We start from the raw sequence: 23,449 nt of genomic DNA on the forward strand, positions 1-23,449 counted from the left end.
TTATTTTTTTTTGTTTATGAAATTAAACAAACGCAATTTGCGTTTTTCCTTTTTGAGAGTTTTCAATTTTTTTCTATTTCCTTTTGACCCAAAACGTAACATGCGTTTAGTGATTTGAATTTTTTTTGAAAAAACAAAATGCAACTTGCGTTTTTTGTTGTGTCAAAATTTTTTTGAAGGCCACAAAACACAGGTTACGTTTTTAAAGTGTCAGAAAAATTTTTTTTGAAAGCATCAAACGCAAGTTGTGTTTTGTGAAGGAAAAATATTTTAAGCAAGAGTGTTGCCTATAAATACGAAGTGGGACTCATTCAAAGTTCCTCACTCCACTTCTCCTCATAGTCCTCTTTTTTGCATATATGTCATAGTAGTGAATTTTTTTGGCAGTTAATTGTGTAAAAAAGTTGGGTTATGTGAGGTGGAAGTTATGGAAGGTATTGCAAATTTGCGATTCTATTATAACGGTGAAATTATACCAAACACATACGAAGGAGTGACTTTTGTTTGTAAATGTCCGTTTTCATTTGCTATTCCATGCACCATGAGTTTTGTAGAGTTGCAAAATGGTCTTTGTGATAACATATAAAGTCACATTTCAAAAAGGGTGATCAACATTTTATACAGAAATCCTATACAAGTATTTGGTGGGCTAATACAGTTTCAAATAATGCCCATCAATGACGATGCAAGTATGCAGCAGATGTTCTATATTTATCAACAATCCCGATTTCACATGCCGAAGATAGAGTTGTACGTTGAGTTTGAACAGTAGTCGGGGCTGGACGCGGTTGGCGAGGAGGTCACTGTTGATGAGTTCGGGAATATAGATTGGGAAGAAGATAACAACGACAGTGAAGAAGAGTTCGAAGCCAACTATGAAGACGATGACGAAAACGATGACGGAGACTTGGCAGGCAATCTGGCGGTACATAATGAGGCGCAAATGATTGTAAGTCAGCACCCCTTTGGCGTTTTGTCTTTTATGCGGACTCTGGATCTCGAAGTCATGCATGCCCCAAAATTTCCTAAGTATGCGAATATGGGTATGTTATGATTATTAATTCAAGTTACCACTAGTGTGTATTTTACTTGCCTTCTTTGACTGATGGTGGTGCGCATGTCGTAGGTGAAGGCAACGTTGCGGTGGAAGATGGTGAGTTTAATGTCGGAATGGAATTTGGTTCTAGAGAGTCAGTGATATCTGCAGTCCAATGCTATACTATCTTTAGAGGAGTTGATTACACTGTGTATGAGTCTGAGTTGCAGACATTCTATGCGAAATACAAGGGTTATGGTGCAGGGTGCGATTGACTTATCCGAGCTAGCTTGATTCGAAAGAAAGCTTGTTGGGAGATCAGGAGATACAATGGCAAACACACGTGCACAATAGGCACTCTTTCACAAGACCATGCCAAGTTGGACTCAGTCACAATTGCAGATGCTCTTAGGCCGTTGGTTGAAGCAGACCCGTCGATCAAGGTGAAGTCTATTATTGTAGAAGTTCAATATAGGTTCAACTACACTATAAGTTACCGCAAGGCTTGGTTGGCAAAGCAGAAATCTATGGCCAAAATTTTTGGTGATTGGGAAGTTTCTTACCAGACTCTGCCAGTATGATTGAAAGCAATGACTGCGAAGATGCTAAGGTCTCGTGTTCAAATAAAAACGCTCCCCGTTTACCGTGAGAGTGAGGAGGTTCGAGGTGTAAGAGTTCTCTCCATTGTGTTTTTTGGAGCTTCTATCCGTATATTGTAGCATTTAGATACCACAAGCCATTGGTGCAGGTTGATGGCACACACCTGTACAGAAAATATAAATGTACACTTCTAGTGGCGGTTGTACAAATAATGTGTTCTTCAGGTAACGTAAAATCACGAACCATTTTTTTTTATAAAATAAAACCCTAAACCTTCTATTCTTCTTTTTCCTCCCACACTTTCTTCAAACCCTTTTCCTCCTTCAGCGCATACTTTCTCAATGGAACCCACCCACCCTTACGTTTTGTTAAACTCTTCCCTCTTCCACCTGCGTTTTTCAATTTAAAGGCCCTCTTAACGCCCTCGACGAACATGTGTCGCGCATGTATACACGGTGCTGACAATTGCAACCTACAATTGTAGATTGACGACTGACAAACGCAACCTGTGTTTGATGACTTCCCAAGATAGTCAACACAGCAGGTTGCAGGGAGTTGGGACACGTTTCATCCACTGCATGGCCCTCTCTGACAAACGCAAACTGCATTTTGCAACTTTTACTTTTTCTGTATCACAAAAAACGTAACCTGCGTTTTTCAGGTTACTGTGTATCGCAGATCCACATTTGGGATTACACGCCATGCACTAATAATATTGCATATCACCATTTTTACCTCCATTAATAAATTAATTTATGGTAGTCATTCAATTGTCATTAAATGAAAAAAGAAGTGTTTGGTCATATCAATATTTTTGTAATAAACTAAACATGATTCTAGGACTGTCAAACGGATTAGTCCGGTCTATTTAGACCCAGTCCGTTAAGTTCGTGGGTTAAATAGGCTGGACCGTTTAATCCCGCTTCATTTTGCGGGCCATAATTTTTTAGTCCAGACCATTTATGGTCAGCCGGATGGGTTAAACAGGCCAACCCGTTTATTATTTTATTTTATTTTTTGAAAAATATTTTGACAAAAATTATCACTTTTAGGTCAAAAACCTTTTAAAAAAATAATATTTTTTAGTTGATAGGTTAGATTTTCGGGTCGAATCACGAGAAATATCGGCTAAAAGTGTAACTATTTTTGATAAAAAAAAAATATAAACGGGTCACCCCGTTTAACTCATATTTTTTTTTATTTAATCGGGTTTAGTCCGTTTAACCCAAAATTTAAACAGGTTTAATAGGCAAAGCCCACCCATTAAATGGATAAACGGATGAATTTGACCCATTTTAACGGTCCTACATGATTATAATTTCCAAAGCTGATGTAGGATTTTATTTTTTTTTTCATCAAAAGAGTTGATGTTGTAGAAAATAATGAATAAAAAGAACGTGAAAAAAGAAAAATTACAGAATTCAAACCCAAGAATAATCTCTATTGCTAATACAATGGCTCTATTCAAATTCGACAATAATCTTTATGAAATTATGATTATCTTTATATGTTATCATGTCTTTTGAACTAATTTAGGATTGAATTACAAAGATGTAAAGTATTCCATCAGAACCTACCATCAATATAAATGAAAATTCATAAATAGAGTTAATATTTTAAAAATTATAGACAAATAAATGTAAAAGCAGAGAATGAAAAACAAACATATACAAATGAATTTTTTTCAAATTAATTTTTAATTTAAAATTTAAAATACAAAAAATTGCATATTAAACAAATAATAATTATTTATATAATTTATTTAATTAATTAACTAAAATACAAAAAAAAAACCATATAAATATGTTTTGGTTACCGCTTAGATTTTACTGTTCTATTTTAGTCATTGATGTTGTGTTCTCTATTTTTTATAGTCTCACTATACATGTATTTTCTGTGTTCGTCATTCAATATTTTTCAGCGATCTACTATCTTCCATAATTTTCTCTTCTATATCCATTACTTCAACATCGATAATCACTAGAAACTCCACTGTAACTACTATGACTACCATTGCCATACTATTGTCACCACCTCATCTATCGCTGTAACACCCTATTATCACCATTGGCTTTTTCTCCACCGCGATGACTTTTTAGAATGTTAGAACTATAGGATATACTGACATTGTACAATAAATTTTCTATTTTTTGTGTGTATATAAATTCTGTTACGGTCCGGCCCAAACCTTCTGCTGGCTTGGGCCGACCCGAGCTCCACCCGACCCGGGCGGTCAGGGATAGGGCGCCCCATCGCCGACCCGGACACGCGTCCGTAACAACTCTTCCACAGTTGTGAAGGGAGCGCCTCAAGAGTAGTGGGCCTGCCTTTACAGGGCCCACCTCTGACAATATATAAGGGGAAGATTGGCTCTTCCCCCGAGGTACGTCACATATCACATTATCCTTTCTGCCTGCACATTTACTGACAAGAGCGTCGGAGTGTCTTTGCAGGTGGCACCCCCCTTTTTTCACACGAAGTACTCGGGACCTCGCGCATCTCCGGCCGGCAGTCCACGACCTGACGAGCCCCAACCGTCTCCCAAGATCTTCACCCGAACCGACCGGAAACCGACTAACCAAACATTGGCGCCATCTGTGGGGACTCGTCCATGGACCTTCTGCTAGTCGAAACGGAGGCAGGCCGCGAGGCCGTACCCGGAGGCGACGCCGCCGGGACGGAAACCCGACAACATCCGAGATCACCCCCGAGGGACGCAACCCAATCACATGAGAGACGCCCCTTTGGGGGGACCGGAGACAACCACGCCAGAATAATGCAAGAGCTACGCCATAGAATGCAAGACTTAGAACGCCGGTTAGCGGACCGAGAACGCGACCAGCGCACTCCAGAACAGAGTCACTCCCGATCTCGCTCCAGGAGCCATTCCCGACGCACGCCCAGCCCCCAGGTCGAGTCAGAAAGCACCGGGGAGAGAGGGCGCGCGAGAAGACGTCACGACCCTGTCATTTACGCCAGACGTGAAAGGTGACGTACGACGAACCGGGGGGACGAAGACGCTCGTCGGGAGAACGAATACCCGGAGACCCGTGATAATAGGGGCCACCCCATTCCACCGCTCCATACTCGAGGTCTGGCTGCCAAAACATTTTGACAAGCCAACGGACATGAGGTATGATGGAACGCAGGACCCCCCTGGAGCATCTAATGGTCTTCGAGGCCAGGATGAACTTAGAAGGAGTAGGAGACGAGGTAAGGTGTCGCGCCTTCCCGGTCACCCTGGTGGGACTTGCAATACGGTGGTTCAATAACCTCCTGCAGGGCTCGGTGACTCAATTCTCCGACATCAGCCATGCTTTCCCGGCTCAGTTCACAACCAGGATCGCGAAAGCCAAGCACCCGATCAATTTGCTAGGGGTGACCCAAAGAGCCGGGGAGCCAACCATGAAATACTTGGATCGTTTTAACGACGAGTGCCTGGAAATTGACGGTTTGACGGACTCGGTGGCGAGTTTATGTTTGACGAATGGGCTCCTGAATGAGGACTTCAGGAAGCACCTTACCACAAAGCCAGTCTGGACAATGCAGGAGATCCAGTGCGTGGCTAAGGAGTATATCAACGACGAGGAGGTCAGCCGGGTCGTGGCTGCCAATAAACGGCAACCCCCCTACAACCAAACCAGGCACCACGATGGTGGAGAAAGACAAAAGGAACACACTAGGGACGGCGGCTCGAGCAAGACGACAAAACCGTTTCCCCGAGTCGGGAAATTCACCAACTACACCCTCCTCGCGGCACCAATCACGGAGGTCTATCAACAGATAGCCGAGAAAAGGATACTATCGAGGCCCCGTCCTCTGAAGGACATGACGGGGGGAAACAAAAGCCTCTACTGCGAATATCACAAGGGGTACAGGCACAAGACCCAAGACTGTTTCGACCTAAAGGATGCCCTGGAGCAAGCAATCAGGGACGGGAAGCTTGCCGACTTCTCCCACCTCATAAGGGAACCGAGGAGACGGAACCGGGATCGCGAGGGTGAGGACAGGTCCAGGGCGACAAGACGACGTCAAGAACCAGAGGGAGACGACCACGGTCTCACGGTAGTAAATGTAGTAACTGCAAGGAATTCTGCCCCGAGGTCGAAATCGGCGCAGAAGAAAGACACCAAGGTCCTGGCGGTCTCCTCCTCATCTGCTAGGAGCTCCCGGGGACACCCATCCATCTCTTTTGGCCCCGAGGATCAATGGTTCGATGAGGTACCGGAAAGTCCCCTCATGGTTATCACAGCCAAAGTCGGAACCGGACTGGTCAAACGAATCCTAGTGGACACGGGGGCGGACTCGAACATCATGTTTTGCAACGTCTTCGACGCCTTGGGACTACATGATGCCGACCTGGCGACCCACCAGCACGGTGTGGTAGGGTTGGGTGATCACTTCATTAAGCCAGATGGGATCATCTCACTACCGACCTCCCTTGGACAAGGACAGAGGCGAAGAACGGTAATGGCCGATTTTGTTGTCTTACGAGATTCCACTGCTTATAATATCATCCTGGGGAGAAAAACCATCAATGACCTCGGGGCAGCGATTAGCACGAAACTGCTCGTAATAAAGTTTGTTACCGATGACAGATTCGTAGGGTCCATCAGAGGAGACTTGGAAACGGCAGTCGCTTGCGACCACACCAGTCTCTCTCTTAGGAAAAAATCCAAAGAAGCATCTGGGGTTTTCCTTGCCGACCTGGATGCTAGGATAGATGACAAGCCCAGACCTGAGCCAGAAGGGGACTTGGAAAAATTTAGGGTTGGCGACGAGGACGAGAAGTTCACGTTCATAAACAGAAACCTCCCCCATGAATTAAAAGAACCTTTGATGAAGATGATCAGAGCCAACGCCGACCTCTTCGCCTGGACACCAGCCGATATGCCAGGGATAGACCCCCAGCTCATGTCACGCCATCTGGCCGTCAAGCCAGAGGCCAAGCCAGTGGCTCAGAGGAGGAGAAAGATGTCACAAGAAAGGGCAGAAGAGGTGGCCAGGCAGACAGCCAGCCTCCTTGAAGCAGGGTTCATCCGAGAGCTGGACTACTCGACTTGGCTGTCTAACGTGGTTTTGGTGAAAAAACACAGTGGGAGGTGGAGAATGTGCGTGGACTACTCCGACCTCAACAAGGCATGCCCTAAGGATTGCTACCCCCTGTCCAACATTGACGCACTCGTCGACGCAGCAGCGGGATACCAATACCTGAGCTTCATGGACGCCTACTCTGGGTACAATCAGATACCGATGCACCGACCCGACGAGGACAAAATGGCGTTCATAACGCCAGGAGGGATCTATTGTTACAAGGTGATGCCGTTCGGTCTAAAAAATGCTGGCGCCACGTACCAAAGACTGATGAACAAGATATTCAATGAGCTCATAGGCAAGACAGTAGAAGTCTACGTGGACGATATCCTCGCAAAAACCGCACGACCCGATGACCTCCTAAGAGACCTAGGGGATGTGTTCGCCTCCCTCCGACAGCACGGCATGAGGCTCAACCCGCTCAAGTGCGCCTTTGCCATGGAAGCTGGGAAGTTCTTGGGGTTCATGATCACCCAAAGAGGGGTAGAGGCCAACCCTGAGAAGTGCCAAGCGATTCTCCAGATGAAGAGTCTGGGTTGCATCAAAGACGTCCAGCGGCTGGCAGGAAGGCTGACGGCGTTATCCCGTTTCCTCGGCGCATCGGCAGCGAAAGCCCTGCCCTTCTTCAATCTAATGAAAAAGGGGATAGCATTTGAATGGACCCCAGCCTGCGAGGAAGCATTCAACCACTTCAAGGAAACCCTAGCAACACCTCCGGTGCTCGGAAAGCCCAAAGCCGGAGAGCCACTCTACCTCTACCTAGCAGTAACAGAGGAAGCACTTGCAGCAGTGCTCGTAAGAGAAAAAGGGAAAGCCTAGCAACCGATTTACTTCGTAAGCAGGGCCCTACAAGGAGCAGAGCTGAGGTACAGCAAACTGGAAAAACTGGCGCTCACACTCCTAACCTCCTCTCGAAGGTTGAGGCAATACTTCCAGGGTCACTGTGTGGTCGTCAGAACGGATCAAGCGATCCGTCAAGTACTCCAAAAACCCGATTTGGCTGGAAGGATGATGACCTGGGCCATTGAGCTGTCCCAATACGACTTGCACTATGAGCCCCGTCACGCAATCAAGGCACAGGCAATGGCAAATTTCTTAGTAGAGGTAACGGGCAATCCTCCCGAAGAAACGGGCACACGGTGGAGGCTCCACGTAGACAGGGCCTCCAACCAAACGTCCGGGGGAGCCGGGGTCATCTTAGAAAGCCCGGCAGGAGTCATCTACGAACAATCGACCAAGTTCGAGTTCCCTGTGTCGAACAATCAAGCGGAATATGAAGCCCTCTTAAGCGGGCTAATACTAGCTCGGGAAGTCGGGGCGACGAAGGTCGAAGTATGCAGTGACTCACAGGTCGTCACCTCGCAGGTAAGCAGAAGCTACCAAGCCCGGGACCCCCTCCTGCAAAAATACTTGGAAAAGGTTAAAGAAATGACAAGTCAGTTCCAAGAGGTCACGATCCAACACGTCCCAAGAGAAAGGAACACACGGGCGGACCTCCTGTCCAAACTAGCGAGCACGAAGCCAGGAGCGGGTAACCGGTCTCTCATCAAAGGCATGATGAAGGAGCCAACGGTCGCCCTCCATTTGACGAAGTCAAGCCCCTCATGGTTGGACCCCATCACAAACTTCTTGGAACTCGGCAAGCTGCCTGACGATGAGAAAGCGGCCAAAACATTGAGAAGGGAGGCGGCCAGATATGCAATCATACAAGGGCAACTGTTCAGAAAGGGGCTCAGCTAGCCCCTATTGAAGTGCTTGCACCCCGACCAGACGAACTATGTACTTAGAGAAATCCACGAGGGTTGTTGCGGCCACCACATCGAGGGCAAAGCCCTAGCGAGGAAGCTCATCCGAGCCGGATACTACTGGCCATCAATGATGAAAAACTCGAGGGAATTTGTCAGAAAGTGCATAAAGTGTCAACAAAACGCCAACTTCCACAAGGCGCCGGCTTCCGAGCTGAGCCTGCTGACGACCACACGACCTTTCGCTCAATGGGGAGTTGACCTTCTGGGACCTTTCCCGATTGGCCCAGGGCAAGTCAAATACCTCATAGTTTCCATCGACTACTACACCAAATGGATAGAGGCTGAGCCACTGGCCAGCATATCTTCCTCCAACTACCGGAAGTTCATGTGGAGGCAGGTGATAACCCGTTTCGGTATCCCGGAGGTCGTCATTTCGGATAATGGGACGCAATTCACTGACAAGAAGTTTACGGAGTTCCTCACCGGCCTAGGAGTAAAACAGAAGTTTTCCTCAGTGGAACACCCCCAGACAAATGGACAAGTGGAGTCCGCAAACAAAGTCATCTTGCTTGGCCTCAAGAAACGCCTAGACAACAAGAAAGGCGCATGGGCCGACGAGCTCGCTTCGGTCCTATGGTCCTACCGAACAACCGAGCAAAGCGCTACGGGGGAAACCCCTTTTCGCCTAACGTACGGGGTCGACGCGGTAATACCCGTTGAAATCGGCGAACCGAGCCCGCGGCTACTACTCGCAGGTGTGGACGAAGCGGTGGAAAAGGACCTGGTGGAGGAGACGAGGGAGATGGCCCACTTGTCAGAAACGGCGTTGAAATAAAGAATAGCCCTGCGCTACAACGCTAAAGTCCTCAGGAGGGATTTTGAGGAAAGAGACCTCGTCCTGCGACGCAACGACGTCGGTCTACCGACCCTTGGAGAAGGGAAGCTGGCGGCAAATTGGGAAGGTCCCTACAGAATTAAAGAAGTGCTTGGCAAGGGTGCCTACAAGCTCGAGAGACTTGACGGCAAAGAAATCCCTAGAACATGGAATGCAGGTAACTTGAGGAGGTTCTACTCCTAACTCGGGCACACCGACCAGGAGGCCTAACGGGCTCATATATGCTTGCTTTGTTCACATGTTAATTTTTAGCCCTTGTTACTTTTTAGCTATTTACTCCTATCGAATACTTGCCATGTTAACAAACTTGTCTAGCTGACGATTAATTCTCACTTGTCAAAATATTTTCTTACTTATCTGTTGCTTCCCAATACGTGTTTCACACGATTGCGTCCTAAAATGGCAGCCCGGGACTGATCACCCCGGGAACCATTTGGACCACAGCCATAACTAACGGCGGCGACAACACGACCAAAGCGGTCCAAAACCATTACCAATGTAAAACGGCAAAACGGGCACAAGCAATAAGCCCACCCCGAAAAGGCGGTAATGAAAACAGTACAACAAACAAAGACAAAAGATAATAATGACAAACCGGCCAGACGACTAAGATAAGCACAAGTTGTAAAGTTTCAAATTACAAAACGTTCAGCAAAATGATCAACAAATCCACACTAAAATATCCAAGTTACAACAGATCACTTCCTAGGCATGTCAACAATCTTGCCATCTTGAATCATCTTGAAGACCCCAATGGCCGACGTGTCAAAGTCGGGAGCCACGATCTTCACCTGAGCCTTCAGGGCATCCTCAGTCATAGAAATCGCGTTCTTCCCTTGCTCTTTGGTCGCTTTCAGCTTCTTCCTGAGCTCCTCGACCTCGACTTTAGCGGCTTTAGCCGACGACACGGCTTGGTCACGCTCTTTTTCCAAGACCGCCACCCGACCCTGAGCGGCGTTCAGCTGGCTCTCCAAGGTCATCTCCCGCTCAGCTAAACGGGCCACCGTCTCGTCGGAAGCCTTCAATTTCTCCTCGGCAGATGTCGTCTTTTCCTCGGATGCCTTGACCTTCTCCCCCATCTCGGACAACTGGCTCTGGAGCAGCTCAACCTGCACCTTGAAATCATTGTTTGCCTTGGCAGAAGATTCGAGCTTCTTCCGGAGGGCCTGCATTCCCGACAACTCAAACTCAGCCTTTCGAGCTATCACGGCCCCCCGGAGCAAAGTCCGGTACATCCATCTCGCCTGTCCAGCCAGGTCGGTTCCATGAAAATGCTCCTCCGTCCCAGGGATCAGCTGCGAGTCGATAAAGGTTGTAGCATCGAAATTTCTCTCCATGATGGTGAGAGTCCCCTCCGGGCTCGCAGACGCCCTCCGCCTCTTAGGGGTGTGGATGAGTTCCACATCATCATCTTCCTGATGGACAGAGGATGAGTGCCCGCCAACGACGACCTCGGGAAGGGGAGAAGCCTGCGCCCCTTCTGGGTTCTTGCCCGACATGTTGGTATCCTGAGGAGAGGGCACAGACTGACCCTCCTTCTCCCCGGAAGGCCCCTCCGACTTCCTGGCGTCTTTCTCTTCGGCCTTCTCCTCGTCACTTTCCTCGAAGAAGGTCTTCATCAAATTTTCAAGCCCTGTCAGAGGCAGACATCTCCACTGCAGCAAACAGATAAACGCGTCAGTCGTCAGATCAAGAAAAACAAGCAATAATAAACAGTACGAACACGAAACAAATCGACTCACGGATATAGCTCCTGGCGGCCTCCCGTTCACCCATGAGAAGATGGGGGTTCACGGGGTTCTTCCCAAAGAGGGCAAACAACACATCAGCTATTTTCTTATCTACAGGGGACATCCCTTTGTACGTCACCTTAATAAACGAATTAGACCCCGCCCCAAAACTCCAATATGTTGGGATGAGGCGCTCCCCCTCTAACGATAACCAGAAGGGATGGCGACCTTTAACAGGGCAAACTTTGAAGAATTTGTCCTTGAACCCATGGTAAGAGTCCTCGAACAGACCAAATATGCTCCGACCTTGGGCGGACCGGAAAGAAAGGAACCCTTTCCTCGCCTTCCCTTGTTTGGAGGGGTTGGTGAGGTTGAAGAAAAAGAGGAAGACATCCACTGACGCCGGCAGCTCGAGATATTCACAGACCATCTCGAAACAGCGGATAGAAGCCCAACTGTTCGGATGGAGCTGCGAAAACAGTACTTTGAGATCAAGGAACTAAGAAAGACGAAGGATTACCTGAATTTGTTGCGAGGAACTAAGAAAGACGAAGGGAAGATGCGTGAGGATATCACACCAGTGCTCTGAGATCTTCGAAAGAGGGAGGAAGAGATAGCAAGACGATAGAAGAAGCAGGAGTGTAAAAAAGAGGAATAAAGCGAAAACGAACCATTTAAAACTATCCCCAGGGAGCGCGAAAGACTGGGGGCAAAATAGTTTTTGCGTACGGGGATTCCCAACCCATTATGAGCATTCAATGCTCAGCACGGAGAACGAAGCGCTGAACGGTTACCTCAGTAACCAAAGGACACGCGCGCAGGGGACACGTCCCCCCTACGAGCGGCCGATCCGGCGACGACCTATGAAGAGAGAAAGAACGCACCACAAATAGTCCTCACGGCTACCACTGGCGCGTGGGGGCACTGTTACGGCCCGGCCCAAACCTTCTGCTGGCTTGGGCCGACCCGAGCTCCACCCGACCCGGACACGCGTCCGTAACAGCTCTCCCACAGTTGTGAAGGGAGCGCCTCGAGAGTAGTGGGCCTGCCTTTACAGGGCCCACCTCTGACAATATATAAGGGGAAGATTGGCTCTTCCCCCGAGGTACGTCACATATCACATTATCCTTTCCGCCAGCACATTTACTGCAAGAGCGTCGGAGTGTCTTTGCAGGTGGCACCCCCCTTTTTTCACACGAAGTACTCGGGACCTCGCGCATCTCCGGCCGGTAGTCCACAACCTGACGAGCCCCAACCGTCTCCCAGAATCTTCACCCGAACCGACCGGAAACCGACTAACCGAACAAATTCTATAATCTGTACCTCTAACTTAGATTAAAAACAAGAATAGAAAAATAGAATTAGTGAATTGAAAAAAAAATGAAAAAAAAATAGAAGAAGAGAAAATAAAAATGATAACAAAACAAAATTTGAAGAAGAGAAGAAAATTTTTTTTTTTATTTTGAATTCAAAATTTAAAACTTGAAATTTCATACTTATACATTATGTGAAATCAATGACATGGGATTATAGAAGGCATAAAATGATGTTGATTGGCTAAGATAGAAGCATTGTTGAGAATTAACTTGATGAAAGACACGTCAGAATTTTACTACTAAAAATATTTGTTTTATGTATTTAATTGAGTGCTATTAAATTGAATAAATTTTTTTTAGCATGTTTAGTAATTTTTTAATAATAAAAGTAAAAGAATTAATTTTTTTTGAAAAATTATAAAAAAATATTTTTACATAATAAATAAATAAAAAATATTTTTATATTATTATATTTAAAATAATTAATAAATAAAAATATTTTTTTATGAAATATTTAAATATAAAATTATTTTTATTTTATTATAAATCTTTTAAAAAAATAATTTTAAAAAAAGATGTTTTTTTTTTTTAAATTTACCCAAACAAATCTTATAAAAATATTACAGGATATATTTATAGTTTTATCTTATTTATTTATAATATCTTACAAACATTTTAATTCCAGTCATCTAATAATAGTATACCATATTACTTTATAAGTAGTCACCAAAAAAAAATATTACTTAAAAAGTAACTTGAAAGAGAGTGAATCAACTAGGGGAGCACCCACCAAAGCCATTCTTATTCCCTCGCTCGCTGATCAGCAATAAAAGCATGAAGCACTCCTAAGCGAAACCTCGTCATTGGGATTTGTGAACGCCGCGAAGCAGCAGATCACAAATTCGCTCCCAACATAACCCTCGACAGCTTTTAACTAAACCTCTACCTAGGGCACGGCACGGCACACAGCAATTTCACCACCACTAACATTGAAAACCAATAATAACTGAATTCCAAACGCAATTCACATAACCAACCCTTACAATCTTAATCTTATTCTTCTTCTTCTCTTTTCCATGGCGGATCCCGCCTCCTCTCCCGCCGTAACCCTAGAACCCAAACCCCAGCACACTGAATCACAACCTGATCCAGCTCCACCTTCCACATCCCTATCTCAATCTCCGGCTCCCGCAAACCCTAATCCCAATCCCACTCTGCTCTCCGCGCCACCGCCCGCGCCGCCGTTGCAGCAGCACCATCCCACCTTCTCCTACGTGCCGCCTCAGGTCTCCGCTGGACCTCCCTTCGCGCCTCCCGCCGCCCCCTCCTTCCGGCCGCTGCCTCCTCAGGCACCGCACTTCTCCCCGTTGCCAAATCCATCCGGAGGCGCCGCTCCGCCGAGCCTTGCCTACCAGAATCCGTCGATTCCACCTCCTGGTGTTAGCTCTGCGGCTGCAATGGCTCCCGGCGTCGCCTCTTCTGCCGGTGGCGTTGCGGTTCCGGTGTCTGTGCCGCACATGCAGCCAATGATGTCGTATCAGGTTCCTCCCGGCCAGCCCGCCATCCCAACCCTGAGACCGCCCTACGCGATGCCAAACGGTTACGCCGCCATCCCGGGTGCTCCTCAAACGGGTGTACCTCCTGCTGGTGGGTTTTGTTGCTTCCATAGTTCAACTGTTTATTATTGTTAATTGCTCAATTATTATTATTTTTGTTGTTGATATTTTGTGATTATGCGTGTTTGTGCATTTAGTGCTTGTTCCGAATCGTTGATGTCAATGTGATATGTTTTTGCTTGCGTTAAGATTGATAATTAGTAGTATTTTACTAGCACTTTGAAATGTAAGGAGGCTGTTGACTGTTTCAGCAAAAGACAAGGAAAAGAAAACCTTTTTTTTTTTACTGGTACATCTTATAATAATTCAGGATTTCGTAGTGTGGGAGGAGTTTGTTTCAGATGAATTGGGGAGGGATTAAGAAAAGTTGTTGTTGGTCGAGAAAGGGGTATCGATGACAGGATGTTTTCTCCTACAGTGTCTTGACTCTCTTGATTGAATTCGGTGAGAAAGGTTGGGAGGCTTCATATTGCTTACAGACCTACATCTACAACAGTACAACTCGTTTAAATTTGGTATGCACGTGTTTGCCAGGTTTCTTGCTTTGTCTTTTACTAAAATTGGAAATGAAAGTTTACAAAGAGTGATACTCACAATGGGAAAATAATATTTGTTCTTCTGTCGATGTAAATAATATATGGTTGTGTCATGCTCATTTTAGTAGGCTACTTTGTGCTAGTTGTAAGAGTACTTTCCCTTCAATGGTTTTATGAATTCCAGAAGTCGACCATGTTTGCAACTGAATGCACGTTGGCCTTGTGTGCTAAGGTATTGCAATCTTTTCAATTCTCTATCTTTCCTCTATTGCACTTTCATTTCCCATTTTTAATGCTGCGACATGGGTTCTATATATATAGTTAAAAGAACCACTTAGAATTCAACTAGAATTTCTTCTTATTTAAACCAAGCGTACATGAGACGTGGATAGTCTCATGTCACATGTGCTTTGGTTGATGGGATAGTTTGAGAAGCCCACTATATTACAAGTGATCTAGAAAAGGTAAGCGCTTTCTACATAACCGTAAATTTCAAACTCGATAGTATTTCTTAATGTTTTCTTCAGGTTGTCATTTCAGCTGGTGATTGTTGGCTGTGCTGCCATCTCTATTATGCTTTTGATGTGTGGTAACAGCATTCCATTGTTCTTGTCGCATTTTTCCACATATATCCTTAGTGTTGTATTGATTAGGTTATAATGCACATCCATTTATGACCCTTTCTAATATATTTGCATAGATGTTTTTGTATATCTGTACAGGAATGCCTCGTTATCCTCCTCCATATGGAACTATGGTTCGTCCTGTATATCCTCCTCGAGTACCTGGAGCGGTTAATGTTCTCCCGGTATCACGTCCCCCTGTTGCAGGGGTACCTCCAGTTCGCCCTATTATTCCTCCTGTTGTCAGACCTGTGGTTGCTCCTAGTGTTACTCCAGCTGAGAAGCCACAAATCACGGTTTATGTTGGCAAGATTGCACCTACTGTGGAAAATGATTTCATGCTTTCTATTCTTCAGGTAAGTTGTGACTATTTTGTCCTTGTGTCTGGGGAGTGGAGATTTTTTTTATATTTTTTTTTTGTATACAACATTTATTAAGACAGTTTTCTTTCTCTGAAGTTATGTGGACCAGTTAAGAGCTGGAAACGTCCTCAGGATTTATCGAATGGAACGCCTAAAAGCTTTGGCTTTTGTGAGTTTGAGACTGATGAAGGGGTTCTTCGTGCCTTGCGTTTGCTTACTAAATTAAATATTGATGGGCAAGAGCTAATGGTATATCTTCATTTTCATAGCACTTATTTGTTTTGCTGTTGTGTTTACATTAATCTTGTTATCAAATTACTTGATATTGTCTGTCACTATGAATGATAAAGGGTTAACTGGGTATTTTATTTGTCATTATACAATTGTTCCTGCAATCCTTTTGCTTTGACAAGAGCTGTGGTTCTCTTAAAAAAAACTGAACTTGTGCATGACTATTCTCCATTTTCTTTTTCTGATTGGTTCTATATCTGAGCCATGCATCCTTTTATATTTGGTTGACAGCTGAACATCAATGAAACTACGAAAGAACATCTGAAGCGGTATGTTGCGAAAAAAACTGAAGATTCAAAGAAAAAAGAAACCCAGGTAGCAGGTGCTGAAAAAGATGATGAAGGTGCACAACCTTCTGATGGTGGTGGGAAATCTGATGCCGAGGACTTAAAGAAAGAGGATAGTGATTCACATAACAAGGAATCCCTTGATTTTGCTACCTTCGGCATTGTCACTGATGATGATAGGGAAGCTGATCGAGAGGCTTTGGAAAAGATTACGAACATGATAGAGGAGAGGTTGAAAACAAGACCTTTGCCTCCACCGCCTGCACAGACGCCTGGTGATGGCTCTGCAATAACTTCAGAACAACCAGCTAAAACAAGAGATGGAGATTCTGATGAGGCTATGGGGAGGAATGGTGAGATTTATTGTAGACAAAAGTCGCATTATCTGTTTCTTTTGATACGTCGAGATCATATTATATCAATGAGATACATTGTCCTTTGCAGTTCTTTCTTTTATTGCTTTTCCCCCCCTTCTGAAAAATTTATCAGGAGATTACTGTTCAATTTTTGTAGAAGGAAATGAAGATAAAACTGAAAAAGATGCAAACAGTGACATCAAACAAACTAGTGAACATGATAAGCCTGAGACCCCTGATAGAAGGCATGACAGGAGAAGCAGAGAGAGGGACCGAGATAGGGAACTAAAACGGGAAAAGGACAGGGAGCTTGAAAGATATGAACGAGAAGCAGAGAGGGAACGTATTAGGAAAGAAAGGGAACAAAGAAGGAGGATTGAGGATGCTGAGCGTCAGTATGAATCATGTTTGAAAGAGTGGGAGTATCGAGAAAGGGAGAAAGAGAAAGAGCGCCAGTATGAAAAGGACAAGGAAAAAGAAAGAGAACGCAAACGGAGAAAGGAGATACTATATGATGAAGAAGATGAGGACGACGATTCAAGGAAGCGGTGGCGTAGAAGTGTATTAGAGGAGAAGAGAAAGAAGAGATTGCGTGAAAAGGAAGACGACTTGGTTGACAGACAAAGAGAAGAGGAAGAAATTGCCGAGGCCAAGAAGAAGGCAGAGGAGGATCAGCAACGGCAACAGCAGAGAGATGCACTGAAACTGTTATCTGACCATTCTATAAATGGCGGTGAAAAAGCCATGGCTACTGAAGAGGCTGCCAATGAAGTAAAAAATGTTGTTACAGAACACAATAATGCAGTTGATTATAATCATGAAGGCCATATAGGTAATTTTTATAAGCCTTATTCTCTGTTATTTCTTTTACTCTCTCATTGTATTAACAATCGGATGCTTTACATGGCAGGTGATGTCAATTCACTAAACGCTATGAATGATGAATCAGCCATGGCATCTGTCTCAGAAAATGATGCACGATCAAGTGCAAATGCTCCTGCAAAGAAGTTGGGATTTGGTCTAGTTGGGTCCGGAAAAAGAACAACTGTCCCTTCTGTTTTCCACGAGGAGGAGGATGATGATGCACACAAGGACAAAAAAATGAGGCCTTTGGTTCCAATTGATTATTCAACTGAGGAACTGCAAGCTGTTCAACCTACTTCCGCTGGGCCAACACCTCCAAATTTGGCTGCTGCTGCAGAATTTGCAAAGCGTATATCCAGTGCTAATCTCAAAGAAGAGAAGCTTGATGGAGAACGAGATAGAAGTAAGCGTTCAAGTGAGAAGTCTAATCACCGAGACAGGGACAGGAGTGATGAAGATGGCACCCACAACAGAGATGACCACAAGGAGAAAACTGACCGTGACAGAGATCGAGATCATGGATTGGACAAAGTAAAGACCTCGGATAACAAGAGACTCTTGGATGCAAAACAGTTAATTGATATGATTCCAAAGACCAAGGAGGAACTGTTCTCGTATGAGATAAACTGGGCAGTGTATGACAAGGTATGTGATTCTTAACTGTGGATGCATTTGGACTTGTGCGATTACTTGCTCTTGATATATCTGGAAGATGTTTGTTTTACCTCTTTTCCATATGGTGCTGGATAGGAGATGGGTACAACTGTACAAGCCCTATTTTTAGGGGTGGTAGGGGTGGGTTTTGGTGTGGGAAGAAAGGTTGAACATATTCTGGTTTCTATTAGAGTATATTTTTGGCATCGTTAATGGGGGCACCATATGAAAAGTGTTGAAACTTTTAAAAGTTATGAAGATTCTGTAGAATGATTTTGCAAATAACTTACCACAATACGTTTAGAAGGAAAACCATGACCTATTCTTCATAGTCTATTTTGTGCATGTTTTTTTGAATTGCAAAACATTAATAACTGGATAGAGTGCACAATGGATGTACGATGGAGTATTGACTATGGATAGAGGAGTCCTAGACAATATTTTTGGGATTGAAATTTTTGTGCTGATTGAGCTTAAAAAATTCTTGCATTTTTATTGTCATTTATATTTTGGTGGTTTGTCTTTGTGTTGTGTAGCCGATAAGAAAAAAGAAAAGTTCATTGTGCTCCAAATTGTTGACTTAATATCTTATTTTTCAGCATCAGTTGCACGATAGAATGAGACCGTGGATTTCAAAGAAGATCAAAGAGTTTTTGGGGGAAGAAGAAAATACATTGATAGATTACATTGTTTCCAGTACGCAAGAACATGTGAAAGCATCCCAGATGCTAGAACGTCTTCAAATAATTTTAGATGAAGAAGCTGAAATGTTTGTTCTCAAGATGTGGAGGATGCTTATCTTTGAAATAAAGAAGGTAGAGACGGGGCTTGCTTTGAGGACGAAATGATGATTTCTCTCAGGATTTTAAGTTTAGAGTTCTGCTGGATTGAGATTTTTACCACCGTCCCCATGTCTTCATCCTAAATTGTAAATTAATTGCATGACCGGTTAGCCATAAACAATTTAATGTAATTTTTTCTGTCTCTACTGAATACTGATCCGAGATTCAATTAGGCTTTTGGATAAATTCGTTTCCTTTAATGAGAAGGCTGCACTTTTTGTCATGTTGAGAATAGTGTAAAAGTTAGAACTTCGGTGTTGGCCGTTTTTCTTTTGTTTGTCAAGTGAAGTAGTGAACTGTGAACAGTACATAGTCCTTGGCTGCATGAAAGAAAGGGGTGTCACCCTAACTTCATAATGATTACACTCTCTGATCATAAACAATTTGAGTTGTCTAATTTTGCTCTGAACGTTACTCAGACTTACGTTGATAGCTTTGGAGATGAGAAGTTGAGAACGTGGAACAGAATATGTAATAGTAGAGTAGAGAAGAGAATAGTGCAATCACACTATTCATATTTTGTAAAATGATATTCTTTAGCCATCAGTGTAGAGTAGAGTAGAGAATAGTCTTGAAATGGAGAAGGTAAAAGAATTAAAAATTTGTGGATGGATTTTTGTTGTGTGTTTTTGTCATTCTGAATATGGTGGCTATTCACTTATTCGTATGAAGATATAAAAATAATAATAAAAATGTAGATATGCATTGCATTAAAATAGTTCAATGTTGACAATTTACCTATAAAAGAAGTAAACTAAATATCCATCAAAGATTGAATTAACTTGACAAAGCTATCCAATAGATTACAAATTTTATGTAGTTTTATCGAATGTTTTGGGTGATTTTATTAAATTAATCCAATATTTGATGGTTAGAATTATTCGTCCTTAGTCTTTCATGATAAAAAAAAAACAATAGTTTAGAATTATTCTTGCTTAAATCCTTTTTTTTTTCTTTTTTTTTTTTTTGCTTCCAATGCATGAAACAACCGGCATTTCTTGTTCCTATTATCCTATATGGAAATGTAACAAGCACACGCGTAGCTGAAAATAGAAATGTTACATACATAAATTCCAAATGCACGGCAATTCATTAGAAGCGGCAGGTTGAAAACTACATAATTTTTTGCTGAAGAGAGGAAAATGACAATAAGGACCACCTTGAAGCCATTTGCTCAATTCTCATGCCTTCAACTTCACATAACTCCAACTCCAAGGTAGCGTATCTACTACTTGTATTAATAATTTGTAAAATCTTTCATATCCCTATCTTATATATATTGGTTTCATCTAAAAAGTGTCATAATATTTGACATTTTCATAGTTTAGTAACCATTTATTGTTTACATCGAAATCAACATGCAGACCATGTTAGATTTCTCAAGCTCTAATGTAATAATGATGTTTCAATGGAAAGAGTTCATGCTTTTATTCAATACCTTTATTCTTTTGTGTTCTCAAACTTATTCTGCCAGCACCAATTGTGTCCTTAACATTCAATACTCTTCAACCTTGAGTAACTCAAACTGTGAACATCATAGTTGGGGAGGATTCATCAATACTTGTTGTCAACCACTTTTTGATGATTATCTATATGCCTTGGGGCATCATGCTAACAAAACTGGAAAGATATTTTTGAACCCCTCAGAGCAAGAAAACTGCTTCGTGCCGGCGAAGAATTTTAAGCTCTGCGGCGGGGTCAAGAAGTTGACAAGGGGAGCTGGCGGTTGCTCTGATTACACTGTTATGGATGTCACCAAGAAGCTTGGTGAAAATTTAAGGAGATTAGATGAAGATTGTATGAATGACAAGCCAAATGGAAACTGCAGTTCATGCTTGAAATCATGGGAGGATATAGTTGTAAGATCAGAGGATACAAAGGAATCAGAATCACAGAGTTTCAGTGATGATGTTTGTAGGTTTGCTGTTCTTATCTCAATGACAAGCATCAAAGTTTATGATAGAGAATCAATTCAGAAAGTTTATAAATGTATAGGGGGAAACACCATTTCTGAAGGTGAGGTCTTAAACTATAGTTTGATAGTGTCTTTTAAGATTTTAGTATACATATTAAAAATTCATTAAAATTACATAATAGTATACAACAGATGTTTATAGACTTAATATGCATGTTGATGAACCTCTCACAGATAAGCAAGAAATTCAAGCAAAGGGGGGCAATGCTAAGCCAGGTATATAGTTTCAGCCTTATAACATGTGAGACATAAATTCTCTCCTTAGATTCATAATAGATTATGTAAAAGAATATGATGACTACAGGTCTCAAGATTCTAGCCTTTGCTTTAACTGGAGTCACAGTAGTAGTACTTCTTGCAGCACTTGCATTTTTTGTCAAAAGAAAAAGAGGTGCTACAACTCCCACATTACTAGAAGGTACTCATGAAAAAATAGCCTTCTAAATTTTCTTTTATGGTCCTGAAACATTTATTTCCTTATCTCTTATTTGACACCATGATATGATGTAATTCAGTTTATGAGGATTCAGCATCAGTTAAAATAACTTTGAAGGATGTTTATGTAGCAACTAACAATCTCAGCGCCGCGAATTTCATTGGCCAAGGTTCGGCAGGTAAGAATATGCCTTGAGATATATGGGATTTGATATCATCAGGTAAATAATATACAAGTTCAAGAGTTTGATTAACAATGTTAGTGTTAGTTTTCTGTATTTACATTTATGATCAGATTAAGTTAGAAAAGAAAACTGTCTTCATAGGAATTGTACCATAAACTACACAATGATGACAAGGAAAATGATAACAGTCATGTTCATATTAAGCTGAGATAATAATATTATTCATGAATCATAAAACCTGTAACATGAAATGAAAAAAATCTCCATTTTTGATTTTTTGTTTCAATTCCAGGGAAAGTGTACAAAGGTATACTCTCCAATGGTCTACATGTTGCAGTGAAACATATTACCAATGGAAGTTACATGGAAACATTTGTTAGAGAAGTGAAAAGCCTTTCCCATGTTAAACATCCGAACCTTGTTACGCTGCTCGGATACTGCGAAAACAATGAATCTGAATGCTTCCTAGTCTATGAACTGTGCTGCAATGGAAGCCTGTCACATTGGCTATTTGGTAATTATTTTTCCTTCTAAGCTTCCTCTGTCCATACAAGTTCTTGAACTGATTAGTTAACTGTGACAGACTATGATAAAGTTCTTTCATGGATTCAAAGACTAGAGATTGCTGTTGATAGTGCAAGAGGCCTCAAGTTTCTACAAACCTACCCAGGTGGCTGCATTGTTCACCGTGATATAAAGGTATACAATCTTATCTGGGATTTTAAGGCCATTGAATCTTAAGAAAGAAGCTAGTCAAATAGAACTCACATTTCTTTGTAATGTATGGTTTATGATCAGCCAGCAAACATTCTTCTTGATGCCAATTTTCAAGCAAAACTTTCAGACTTCGGGTTGTCCAAGGTTATGGAAGTGGATCAATCCTATGTGAGCTCCGAAGTGAGAGGAACATTTGGCTATATAGATCCTGAGTATCGGACAAATCACCATGTGAATGCCTCTGGAGATGTTTACAGCTTTGGCATAGTGTTGTTGCAAGTTCTATCAGGACAAAGGCTCCTTCACAGCAATTTTCACAGACCAATGTCACTAAGTAAAATGGTGAGAAATCATAATATCAGTAATTTAGTATAACAGTTGATTGATGATTTACTAACCAAAAAATAAAATGGCCCACAAAAATATTTCAAGGACTAAAATTGTGAAGACTAAAATAGTGTACTTAGCAATTTTAACACTAAATTACCTTTGACATTTTTTATGATCCTAGGATGTGTATCTGACAAACTAGATCTATAAGTACCAAACTAGCATTTACCATAATTCATCCATGGATTTGGATTTTCAGGCCAAAGATTCTGCTAGAGGTGGCGATATTTCAGAATTTGCAGACCCTAAACTCAATGGAGAGTATTCTGCAGAAGCATTTGGCATCATACTGAAGCTAGCTTTGTCTTGCATAGGGCTCAAGGAACAAAGGCCCTCTATAGCAAAAGTGTTACATAGTCTAGAAAAGGCACTAGATATCTCATCATCATAATAATCACACTCTATTACATTATCTAGAATATATATGATCAAAAGGAAAGAACAGAAATTGTTGTATAGACAATTATGAACATCTATGCATTTATTTGTTTTCTAGCCACATAAAATATTATGTGAAGCATGTTTTATATATCAAAATAAATAACCAAAAAATAGAAGTTATTAAGCAGCTATGGAACTTGGCAGAGTAAGCAGTAATTAAGCATAGGCACAAGCTGGCAAAAAAGTGGAGTTTTGATTTCTCTAGTTTCCATGCTTTATTTTGGAAAGTATATATGAAGCCATAAGAAGAAAAACATGTCCTTAAAATTGAAAATAACATACAAACAAACAAAAGCAGATCACATATTTTACTTGAAGAAGAACAGAAATTGATTGTCAGACATAAACAAACAAGAGTAAATCCTCTCTCATTCTTCTTGAATTGTGAAAACTACTTAGTCTATAGGGCAGTTCACTATTTATGTAGGCATAAAAAAAATCCTAAATAGTATCTAA

At 42.5% G+C, this 23,449-nt stretch overlaps 2 protein-coding genes and 1 long non-coding RNA gene across 7 annotated transcripts; 2 read left to right on the forward strand and 1 right to left on the reverse strand.

The window, feature by feature from the left end:
* Positions 1-13,275: 13,275 nt before the first annotated feature.
* LOC107631466 (splicing factor PWI domain-containing protein / RNA recognition motif (RRM)-containing protein) lies at positions 13,276-19,073 on the forward strand. 3 transcript variants are annotated; one of them, XM_088509928.1, is made up of 8 exons: positions 14,410-14,550; positions 14,756-14,803; positions 15,294-15,550; positions 15,653-15,805; positions 16,079-16,487; positions 16,648-17,322; positions 17,401-17,999; positions 18,608-19,073. In XM_088509928.1, the coding sequence occupies exons 3-8, from the start codon at positions 15,296-15,298 to the stop codon at positions 18,854-18,856; spliced, it is 2,340 nt and encodes a 779-aa protein (XP_088366054.1). In that variant the 5' UTR covers positions 14,410-14,550; positions 14,756-14,803; positions 15,294-15,295; the 3' UTR covers positions 18,857-19,073. The 3 variants fall into 3 exon arrangements, with proteins under 3 accessions (XP_020975308.2, XP_088366054.1, XP_088366052.1); XM_021119649.2 differs by lacking the exons at positions 14,410-14,550; positions 14,756-14,803 and adding an exon at positions 13,276-14,066; XM_088509926.1 differs by lacking the exons at positions 14,410-14,550; positions 14,756-14,803 and adding an exon at positions 15,105-15,160.
* An 884-nt stretch (positions 19,074-19,957) lies between these two features.
* Positions 19,958-23,058, forward strand: LOC107631467 (putative serine/threonine-protein kinase PBL1). 3 transcript variants are annotated; one of them, XM_021119650.2, is made up of 9 exons: positions 19,958-20,066; positions 20,325-20,866; positions 21,000-21,041; positions 21,130-21,243; positions 21,341-21,439; positions 21,738-21,959; positions 22,029-22,144; positions 22,244-22,504; positions 22,752-23,058. In XM_021119650.2, exons 1-9 carry the CDS (start codon positions 19,993-19,995, stop codon positions 22,941-22,943), a joined length of 1,662 nt encoding a protein of 553 aa, XP_020975309.1. In that variant the 5' UTR covers positions 19,958-19,992; the 3' UTR covers positions 22,944-23,058. The 3 variants fall into 3 exon arrangements, with proteins under 3 accessions (XP_020975309.1, XP_016190412.2, XP_088366035.1); XM_016334926.3 differs by lacking the exon at positions 19,958-20,066 and having other exon boundaries at positions 20,179-20,866; XM_088509909.1 differs by lacking the exon at positions 19,958-20,066 and having other exon boundaries at positions 20,179-20,866; positions 21,187-21,243.
* LOC107631469 (uncharacterized) lies at positions 21,639-23,386 on the reverse strand. The gene is made up of 3 exons (XR_002359868.2): positions 22,722-23,386; positions 22,214-22,492; positions 21,639-22,119 (listed from the first exon to the last, which is right to left on the reverse strand). It is a non-coding gene; the product is annotated as an uncharacterized LOC107631469 (long non-coding RNA).
* Between the last annotated feature and the right edge of the window lie 63 nt (positions 23,387-23,449).

The sequence above is a fragment of the Arachis ipaensis genome, chromosome B3, assembly GCF_059453495.1.
Source record: "Arachis ipaensis isolate K30076 ecotype BB chromosome B3, ASM5945349v1, whole genome shotgun sequence".
Taxonomy (NCBI): domain Eukaryota; kingdom Viridiplantae; phylum Streptophyta; class Magnoliopsida; order Fabales; family Fabaceae; genus Arachis; species Arachis ipaensis.

Coding starts and splice junctions, on each gene's coding strand:
- LOC107631467 (XM_016334926.3), top strand. CDS start 20,209: ATGCAGACCATGTTAGATTTCTCAAGCTCTAATGTAATAATGATGTTT. Junction 20,867..20,999: donor GGGAAACACCATTTCTGAAG/GTGAGGTCTTAA, acceptor AACCTCTCACAG/ATAAGCAAGAAATTCAAGCA. Junction 21,244..21,340: donor AACTCCCACATTACTAGAAG/GTACTCATGAAA, acceptor GATGTAATTCAG/TTTATGAGGATTCAGCATCA.
- LOC107631466 (XM_021119649.2), top strand. CDS start 13,496: ATGGCGGATCCCGCCTCCTCTCCCGCCGTAACCCTAGAACCCAAACCC. Junction 15,551..15,652: donor TCATGCTTTCTATTCTTCAG/GTAAGTTGTGAC, acceptor CTTTCTCTGAAG/TTATGTGGACCAGTTAAGAG. Junction 18,000..18,607: donor ACTGGGCAGTGTATGACAAG/GTATGTGATTCT, acceptor CTTATTTTTCAG/CATCAGTTGCACGATAGAAT.